The sequence below is a fragment of the Corapipo altera genome, unplaced genomic scaffold (genome assembly GCF_003945725.1).
Source record: "Corapipo altera isolate COAL_440 unplaced genomic scaffold, ASM394572v1 104b, whole genome shotgun sequence".
Classification (NCBI taxonomy): domain Eukaryota; kingdom Metazoa; phylum Chordata; class Aves; order Passeriformes; family Pipridae; genus Corapipo; species Corapipo altera.
In genome coordinates, this window is record NW_020885023.1 from 1 (window position 1) to 9,687 (window position 9,687).

The following is a 9,687-nucleotide window of genomic DNA, read 5'->3' on the forward strand; positions in this document are numbered from 1 at the left end:
AAAAAACAGCTGCCGTTGTGGTGACATTTTCCATTGCGAAACTTGCATCCATGGATTTTCTTCAGTCCCTTACTAGAGTGACCATATTTCAAAGCCAGAAGTGTCTTCCTGTGATTTGGGGTGTCCCTGGAGGGGAGGTGATGTGCAGGAAATGCTGCAAATGGGCTTTTGTGATGGTTTTTTTTGGTAGAAAATAGGACCAGTTCAGTGGGTGATGGAAGGAAAACAGAGACACAGGGAAAACTGGGAGAAATCCCTTCACTGTGTGTTTTAATTCCTGCTCTTTCATTTTTTTAGTCTTTTAATATAATCATGAAAATTTCATATTTTACCTTCTTAGCCTTAGTGGCAAGTAAGTGTTTTTAATGGAACCTTTCCCCAGAGCCTTTTGACTCCTCCCAAAACCTCAGGAGAGCCAAGATGCTGATTCTGGCTCCTTTTTAGCTGTGTCCTGCTGTCTGTCCAGCCCCACCACAGCTCCCCTTCCCTCCAAAGATGCTTTGGGATGGCATGTTCCCAGTGCTGGGTCCTCAGCAATGGGATAAGTTATTCAGGAAGGCAGAGCTGCTGCTGGCAAAGGTTTCTCCTGATTGTGCAGTTCCTAAGTGGCATTTTTTTAATCAAAACAAACAATATCCAGTGCTAAGTGAGAAATCTGGAAGAACTGCTTTTGAATCCGTGGTCACCCCAGTAAACACCACCAACACCAGTTCTATAGTGAAGCTTCCTCTTCTTTTCAAATGCCAAAGCAATTGATGGAGTTTGTTACTTGTGCTTTAAATGTGTCAAAAAATGGTATTAACCCAAACAGGACCTATTTAACTCTGACCAGTATTGTGAATTCTGATATGAGCCTTGTAAAGAAACTTGTTTCAACTATTAGTCCTACTCTTAAAAATTGCCACTAGATATTTAAGTGGCCCGAGTTTTGTTTCTGGCCTCGAAGGAAACATTTCAGGAAGGGTGAATTTCTCTTGAAACAACAACAATCACACCACTTCCTGCTATGCCCTTGCAGATGTTTGTGGGCTGTCACTGTATCAATCTGCTTTGACTTGTAATGTGCCAATTTTTTTTTTTCTGACACTGATTATAAAATAAAAAGTGAGAAACTATGCCCAAGAAACCTGCATGTGTTTGGCAATAATGAGTTTCTGCAGCTCAGTGAGGCAATTCCAGGAGTTGAGGCTGCACCGCGCCGAGGGCTGGAAGGTTCCCTGAACACGGGGGGATGCTGGCTCAGGGACAGCACAGGCAGCACTGGAGCCATGGCCTGTTCTTCCTCTACGGTGTTTGTCCCAAAAAAACGGAGGTGGGATGTGCTGGAAGCATCGTCCAAGCAGGGGGTGATTGCCCACAGTCCCCTGCACAGCCCACGCTGCGCAGCGACGGCCCCGCTCACTCGTGGACTCCAGCATGGACAGGGAAGGAGCTTCTCTGGGATGACCCTTGGAGGAAGGACAATCTGGGGTGGAGGATGGCAGAGCTCTGCCACTTGGGAATGTCTTCCAACGCCTTAAGCGGAGCCGACTGCGGCATCGCCTCGGATTTCTGGAGACTGCAGAGGCGAGCGCCCGGCGTGTGCCGGTGACTCATCCCTGCCCCGCTCTCCCAGGAGCAGTTGTTCAAAGCAATTGGCAGTTTCAGCTAAAGAGGGATTACAGGTTCCTGTTAACCTCCCTCCTGAGTGCCGGCAGAACCTCCCTCCTGCCTTTGGGATTCCGCTTCTGCCGAGTTCTGCGGGTCTGGACACTGCGAGATTGTTCCGAAAGCACCGAACGGCGGCACCGACAGCACTGGCAGGGCCTGACCCCAGAGTCCTGCACCCGGGCAGCCCCAGAGCTCTGCCATGGGGAGGGGGCTCAGGGGCAGTGGAGAGGGAGGATTCCCATCCCTGTGGTCCAGGCAGAAACACTGCTCTGGGCCAGCTGTGCCCGGACAGTGGGAGCCCAGGGTGTCCCACTGTGCTCCTTGTCACCACCCGAAGTCAATTCACCCATTGCTGGAGGCACTTTCAGCCCAGAGTGTCCCCTGCCCTCCCCTCTCTCCATACCAGGTCCATGCAGCCATTCTGTGCCTGTTCCCAGGCTGTTCATCATCTTGACAGAAGCCAAATTGCCACCAATTCAGGCAAAATTCAAGGTAAGAAACCAGCAAACCCCACTTTGCTGAACTCAGAGCTTCCCAGCTGAGCCCCCAAGGAGTGGGGGACTGCTGGAGAGGGCAGTGCACGGGGGTGGGCTGCCCTGAGCCCCCTCCAGGGCACATCACTGCCTTTTCCAGAGCTTTCTGCTGCCAAAAAGCAGCAGCAGGACATTTTTCCCACCCCAGGGCCCCCAGGCTGAGCACTCTGGAGGGCTGGGGTCCATGGTGGCAACTTGCACCAGTGGCAGGTGTAGATGTGTCATTCCCCTTTGCAGCATCCCACAGTGTTCCTCTGCAGGAGAAGCTCCTGGCTCGGTAGGATGGTGGTGTCCTGGCACACGTTGGTTTGGATGGATGTGGCCTTCAGGAACCATTTGGTCAGTTCAGCATCCCTCTGGGAATGGAGCAGCAGCCCAGTACCACCATCAGCTCCCTGTGCACCGGCTGGGGTGCAGGAAGGACCCCGTGCCCACTCCCTCTGCAGCGAAGGACAGCACCTGCCATGGACCACCCAGCCCCTCGTCCCTGGGGGGACCCTGCTGCCATCAAGGTGGGCTTGTCCTCGCGCTTCAACTGCTTCACCCTTTGCCTGCAGAACTCTGCACCTGAAGGCGGCTCCTTCGCCCTGTCTGCCCTTCCCTGCTCCTGCTCTGTGCCCCCAGATCTGCATCTTCTTCCTTCTCTGTGCTGGGAGTGGAGCCCTGGAGAGACTCTGATGGCTCAGGGACAGTCTGGGACCCACAGACACCGGTGCCTGCTCTGAGCTTCGCCACATGTTCGAGTCCTGACGGCACAGCCACGTCCTGGCTCTTCTCCTGGCTTTTCTCTCTTTGCTCATTGAGCTCCATCCAGCCCTGTTTTTCTTCCCATCTCGTCTCCTCTGCATCACCCTTGCCTCTCTCTGATCCTCCTCCCACCAGGCTAAAGCCATCCTGATGGGATGTCTCCTGTGATGAGTGGGGTCTCTGAGTACCCCTGTAGGTCGTTGCTGGCTCATCTCCCGAGGCTCGGTCTGACTGCAGCTGTGCTGTGCTGCTCCTTGCCTGTCAGGGCTGGCAGGAGAACCTCTCTCTGTGCCGTGTCCTGGCCATGCTCCTGCTTGAGGCAGGAAGATGCCAATGGCTCTGCCCAGAGTTCTGGGACAGTGGCAGCTGCTGGGGTGAGAGGGGCTGCAGGGAGGACACAGCATCTCAGCTGCCAGGTCCTTCACCAGGACAGCAGCAGGAGGTGGGGGGAGCAGGGTGGGATGTGGGACCTTAAGGACCCCCACAGTTCTTTTTCTCAGTTCGAACTGACAGATTAACCCAGGGTTGGAAATCCTGGTGCAGCAGAGCATGGCCCCCTTCAAAGGCAAACTGTGGGAAAAATGAAAAAAAAAATATATTGCAGGATTCTGCGAGGCACCAAATTTGTGACAGGGTCCTGCCGGTGTCATAGGAGTGGAAGGTCACCTCCAGCATAGTGTTGGAGTCTCTCTTATGTAGAGATATGGAAGAAGGGATGGAGAAGGTCTTTTGTCCCTGTTGGCTTTAGTAATGAGGCAAAGCAGAGCCAGTTTCCCGGCTGCCAATGTCCCCCCACCTCCCATTGCTGTGGATGAAGGACCCTGGGTGCTTGTTCTGTGCCTTCAGTGCTCAGTCACCCCTTCAGCCACGGCCCTGTCGCCTCCCACAGTGGGACACCCCTGAGCCAGGCGGTCTCTGATGCACACGGGTTTAGAAAACCAGCCCACGCGTTGCCAGCGCTGGCTCCGCAGTGCTGATAGCAGGTTCCCAGCGCTAATCCTGACACTAACGTCCTTTTTTTTCCCTTTTTTGGCTTGGGTGTAGCTGCAAAGTGGTTCTTCTTATGAAATTAAAAGGAGAAAAGGTTGCCTATGTGGAATTTTCCTTCTTGGAGGTTTTGAAGTGCTGTGTGTTTTCTCTGTACAACCCTGGAGCAAATCACATCCTCCATCAATGAACCAGTGTTGGTTAACACCATATCATGACATCATTCAAAAACCGAGCTTAAAGCAGAAAGAGCTCTCACAGCTGATTATTTTGTTTAAATTTTAACATTGTACTGATTGTTTTGAGGCATGTTGCTTCCTCCAGGCTCCTTCCTCCTGTGCGGTGCCAAGCTCTGGTTGCAGTGGGGGTTCTGCATGCTAAGAACTGCTCTGTGTTCTCTCTCACAGTGAACAGGAGAGGAGGGGTGCTCCCTCCCCAACACCCTCAGCTCTCGTGTGTCCCTTTGTGTCCCGGTTGTGTGTTCCAGGCCTGTTAAACTGGTTTTCTTCTCTTCTTGCTGGTGGTGTGGGGCTGCTTCTTTTGTACAGGGCGGTGAGTTCCTCATCGGTGGCAGCTTGAGAAACTGGTGTGGAATGTGGAGTGCTGGGGACAGCACTGCTTCCCTGGGGACAGCACAGCTTCCCTGGGGACAGCACAGCTCCCATGGCTGTGCACCTCTGGGTGCTGCCACTACCCCTGGGTGCTGCCATGCTCTCTTGCTCGCTGGCTCAGTCCTTTCCCAGTTTAACTCTGTGCTTTCCATTTAACAGAAAGACAAGCGCGACACTTCCAACTTCGACAAAGAGTTCACCCGGCAGCCGGTGGAGCTCACGCCCACGGATAAACTCTTCATCATGAACTTGGACCAGAACGAGTTTGCTGGATTCTCCTACACTAACCCCGAGTTTGTCATTAACGTGTAGTCGCGGTGCCAGCCCTCTCCTCGCTGTCCCAACTCCAGGTCGCCTTGTACATACCGACACTAGTCTTCCGGGATTAGCAGTGCAGACACACATTCCCTCCCGCCACACACGCCGACCGCTTCTCCTAGGAGGCCTCTCCATGTCCGTGCCACTCGCTAGCTTGGTTTCCCTAGCCGGAGGTGTCCGGGGTGCCAGTTACCGATCAGTGATACTTCTAGGAACTATAGTTGGTGGTGACTAATAGAGTTTTCAAACAGAAACATACCAAATTGCTACAGTCTCTGTAATTTTTGCAGTGGAATGCTGAGATCCCAGTGACCCAGCTACTCCCAAAGCGTTGCTGTGGAATGCTAAGCATGGTTGATCGCTTAAAGCGTTGTGCTGAAGCTTGCAATGAGTGTGAGCTTGTCTTAGAGGAGCCTTTTGTTCAAGACATGGATACATTTGATCAGTGTGGAAAAATCTGCTTATAGACCTATATTTTTCAATGCATTGTCTATAGGGTCAGCCCGGCTCTCTGGAGTGTCCTCCCCACCATCCGCCTTCCCCGTGCTCGGGCATTACGACTCCAAACCAATCCCATGCCAGTTCTTGTAAATCAGAGCAAATCTTTTTCTAAGTGAAAGGTGGGGGTTTTTTTGTAACATCTGGAACAGTTTGCAGTTTTGATACGCTCTGTCAGCACTCGCATAAATCTTTCGCAGACACTGTCGAGATGTAACAGCTCTGTAAAGGATATTAATATTCTACCAAAACAGAACACATTTATATTCTCGGTTTACAATTTACCAACTGAAAACACGCCCAAGACCAAAGGGCTGCACTGAGGGCTATTTATAACAGAAACTTTTCTACTTTACACCCTCTGCTATTCTCTTCCAGGCTCCAAACCCATGGATTTCACAGGCATCTTGATTTCCCTGATTTCCACCAAAATTCCTGGGGGTTTTAGTCAGTAATCCAGGACCTTCTGCATCATTAAAAAAAAAAAAAATGAATGAGAAGAGACAATTTTGTAGCTGTTCATGAGGCAGAGCCGTGGTGTGTGGGAGGGCAGGGGTGGGCAGGAGGAGGCAGGGGTGGGCAGGGGCTGGAAGGAGGGGACAACAACAGGCAGGAGCAGGCAGGGGCTGGAAGGAGGGGACAACAACAGGCAGGAGCAGGCAGAGGTGGTCAAGAGTGGGAAGGTGGAGGCAGGAGCAGGCACATGTAGGATGGGGTAGGCAGGGGCAGGCAGGAGGGGCCAAGGGCAAGCAGGAGCAGGTAGGAGCAGGCAGGTGTGGGCAGGGGCAGACAGAAGCAAGGGCAGGCAGGTGGAGGAAGAAGCAGGCAGGGGAGGTCAGGAGTGGACAGGCAGGGGCAAGGGCAGGCAGATGAGGGCAGGAATGGCTAGGGGCAGGTAGGAAGGAGCAGGGAGGTGTGGGCAAGAGCAGGCAGGAGTGGGCAGGGGTGGTCAGGGACAGACAGATGTGGACAGGGGCAGGCAGGGGCTGCCCATCGGAAGCTGGGCAGTGGCTCTGGATGTTGGGCACACAGAGGCCTCTGGATCCCCGTCCCCACTCCCGTCCCAGCCCGCTCTGGCTGGTTTGCAGAACCCCCACGTGTGTGTTTGCTGAACCAGCAGCGGTTCTGCTGCACAGCCATTCCTCCGTGCCATGGGGAATTGGGGTGGGATTTTATCAGTCAGGAGGAGTTCCTTCTAGATCTTTTATAAACATCAAGCTATACCTTTGGAAATTTTCTTTTCTTTTGATGATTCCTTGAGAACAAAGGCTGCGGGCAGCGAAGCCGATGTCCCGGTGCCAGGACAGGTGTCCTCTCTGTTACCAGCCACGGGCACTGTCCTGTGCCTCCTGGGGCGTGAGCTGAGCCCGCGGCCCCAGGTCCTGCCCTGGGCTGGAGGAAACCAAACCAAACCCAGAAAAACTGCAAATTGTGCCAGATGGAGGAGGGTGTTTATGAGAGGCCCAGGCAGGCTCGGGGGGCTGGGGGCTGGTGAGGGCTCCCGTGGGACCGGTGCTGTTCCTGAGGACGTCCCACCATCCTCTGCAGCCCACAGCTGATGGCAGAGCATGTGCGTTACTGTGACCTTCAAACCTGTTGCTGCAGAATTAGTATTACTTCAGTGGTGAATGTTTTTAATTTCCGTATCTTCGGCTCTGAAGGCGCTCCCAGGTCTGCCCAGGATGCTGCTGGAAGGTCTCCAGGGCTGAGGGGCACCCTGGGGCTGTGGGCACGGGCAGGGGCTGCTGCGGGGGGAGTTACATCTTTTCTGTTTAGGACTTCTGTGTCTGTGTTGGGGTGACACTCGTGTGTGGAGCAGGCGTTGCTGGACGCTGAACAAACTGGGTGGCCCTGGAGGGGACCTGTGGGGAAGCCAGGGCTGGCACCAGGCAGCCTGGGTGGCAGCTTTGGGATTGAGATCCATGTTCTGGGGAGAGTTTGGCAAGGGCTGGGTCCTCTTCAGAGGGCTCATACCTTCATTATTCCTGATGTTGTCCATTCTGCTGCTTGCCAAACTCTTATTTCAAGGTTTATTTCCAGATGACCTGTTTCTTCTGTGGAGAAACGTGTAATGGGATGTGCCTGGCCCTGCACAGACGCTCAGATCTGTGTGGACTCCTCCAAGGAAGGGCAGGGTGACAGGGGTTGAGTCACTGTTTACTGTAATTTGGTGATTTAATCTTCACTATTGGATGGGGAGAGCAGAGCTGCAGGAGGATGGGGAGAGCAGAGCTGCAGGAGGATGCTCAGAGCTGAGTTTCAGGAGAGCCCCATTCACCAATCTCCAGGTGCTCTAGTGATGGAGAAAGCCCAGTAAATCCATACCAGTAAATCCATACCTGGAGCTCATGGTGTCCCCACTGCTGTGTGTGTGTCAGTGCAGTGCTGGGGACAAGGGCACAGTGTGAGGCAGGAGAAGGATGCTCATGGGGACAGAGGTGGCACCTCAGCCCGCTGATGCAGGGGGGACTTGCGGGGTGCCCCTGGCCATTTGCTGCTGCTGGGGGAGTGGGTGCAGGTCTGGTGTCCCACCTGGATGCAGTGGGATTGGCAGCAGGATCCTGCAGTGGCAGAGGGGGAGGGCTGAGGGGGCAGGGCATGCGCTGCAAAGATGGCAAGTCCTGACTTTGTGCAAGGCTGGATTACATCCTAGTGCTGCAGGTAAGTGGGGTTCAGGCTCTCAGGTGGTTTCCCTGGGACAGGATGGATCAGACAGTTCCACCTTGGCCGGTGGCTGCTCCGTGCACAGAACCTGCCCCACTCCTGCTCCCAGTGCAGCTCTGTTTGCATGGGGCTGGGGACCTGCTGCTGCACTTGCCTCCCCTGGCTGGAGCCCTGAGCAGCCTTCTCATGCTGAGTCCCATCACCCAAGCAGTTATCGATTGATTTAATCCATTTAATAAATAAATGCGAGTTTGCACAGTGGCCAACCCATGTAGACAGAGAGCCTCAAGGGTGGAAGATGAGCAAGCACAGGGCAGTCAATGTGCTCTGATGATTGTGAATCCCAGAGCTCTGATCTAAGGGAAGAACCAGGGGAGTTCTAGCACAGAACACAAGGATCATGCTGTTCCAAAGGTTAAGATTGCACCTGGAGGGTGGAATTCTCTCCCACTGCTGAGTTCTGTGACTTGCCCACGGTGGCAGGAGCAGGTGAGCCTGTCTGACCACACGCCTCTGGATCTGTGCATGGAAGTGTCACCCAAGCTGTTTATTTCTGATCACATTCAAAGTGGCAACTAAAACAAGGGGAAAAAAAAGAAAAATGTTTATTGTTGAACAGTTTGTGTTTGTGCATTTGATTTCACCTGCAAGTATTTGATGACTTTTCTACATCCTAGACTACCTGCTGTGTGTTGTCAAACGGTTCTCATTAAGATCTCCTTTTAGATGGGCATATACTCTTGATTCGATTTGCTGCATGTATGAGAAAATAAAATATATAATTTTAAAGAAACCCTGAGAGCTTGGTTTCTTTGCCCATGAGCCTCCAGGGGCGAGCCAGTGGCTGGGCATGCCCGGGGGTCCCAGCCACGGATTCTGGGGTTTGGGGTCACCAGGAGGGGCCCTACAGAGCCCTGGCATAGCAGGAAATGCTGAGAAGTTGTAGGATTTTGGTCAAAAAGCTGCATATCTGAACAGCTGGAGAGTATCAGCTGATGAAGCTGCCCAAGTGCAGGTCCCAGAGTGGAGACCTTCAGCTGCACATCAAGGTTCAGATGGACCAGGGGGAGCAGGGCAAGGTGCAGGTTGTTTGCATCTTCAGTTAATTGCTAGTTAATGGGTTAATGCTGCTGCAGAGGCTCTTCTCACCACCCTGTGAGCACTGGTTCCCAGGCTGTGTAGCTGGTGCAGGGCTGTGGGGCTGAGCACTGGGGGGTTGGGTGCCCAGCAGCCCCTCTGTGGGCACCATGCCTGGCAGCGAGGTCAGGGGGCAGCAGGCGAGGGCAGGTCAGAGCTCTGCAGAGCTGATCTCAATCCTCTGGGATCCCCCAGAGCCTGCACGTGCTCCAGGGCCTGTGGGGGCTCCTGGCCGAGTGCACCATCACACTCTGCTCGCTCCCAGGAGAGCTCCACAGCTTGTACCTGCCTTTCTCCATCGAGGAACTTTGCTTTTTTAGGAAGTGTCCCTGTGAAAGCTGGTGAGTGTGCTGGGAAGGGCTTCTCCTCTTATTTCTGGGGACTTCAGCTCAGCTTTCAGTAAGATGTCCTCATCTCTTCCACCTGGTGTGGCAGGTGGTCACTGGGAACCACCCCAATTCATCTGGGGGTGGGAAAACTGCCCCGCTCAACCAGCCCCAGCACTGCCCAGGTACCCCAGCATTGCCCAGGTACCCCAGCAC

General features: G+C 53.7%; 1 protein-coding gene across 1 annotated transcript; it reads left to right on the forward strand.

Moving 5' to 3' along the window:
• Positions 1-1,820: 1,820 nt before the first annotated feature.
• LOC113959162 (protein kinase C beta type-like) lies at positions 1,821-5,882 on the forward strand. The gene is made up of 2 exons (XM_027667996.1): positions 1,821-2,695; positions 4,688-5,882. The coding sequence occupies exons 1-2, from the start codon at positions 2,546-2,548 to the stop codon at positions 4,838-4,840; spliced, it is 303 nt and encodes a 100-aa protein (XP_027523797.1). The 5' UTR covers positions 1,821-2,545; the 3' UTR covers positions 4,841-5,882.
• The last annotated feature ends 3,805 nt before the right edge of the window (positions 5,883-9,687 follow it).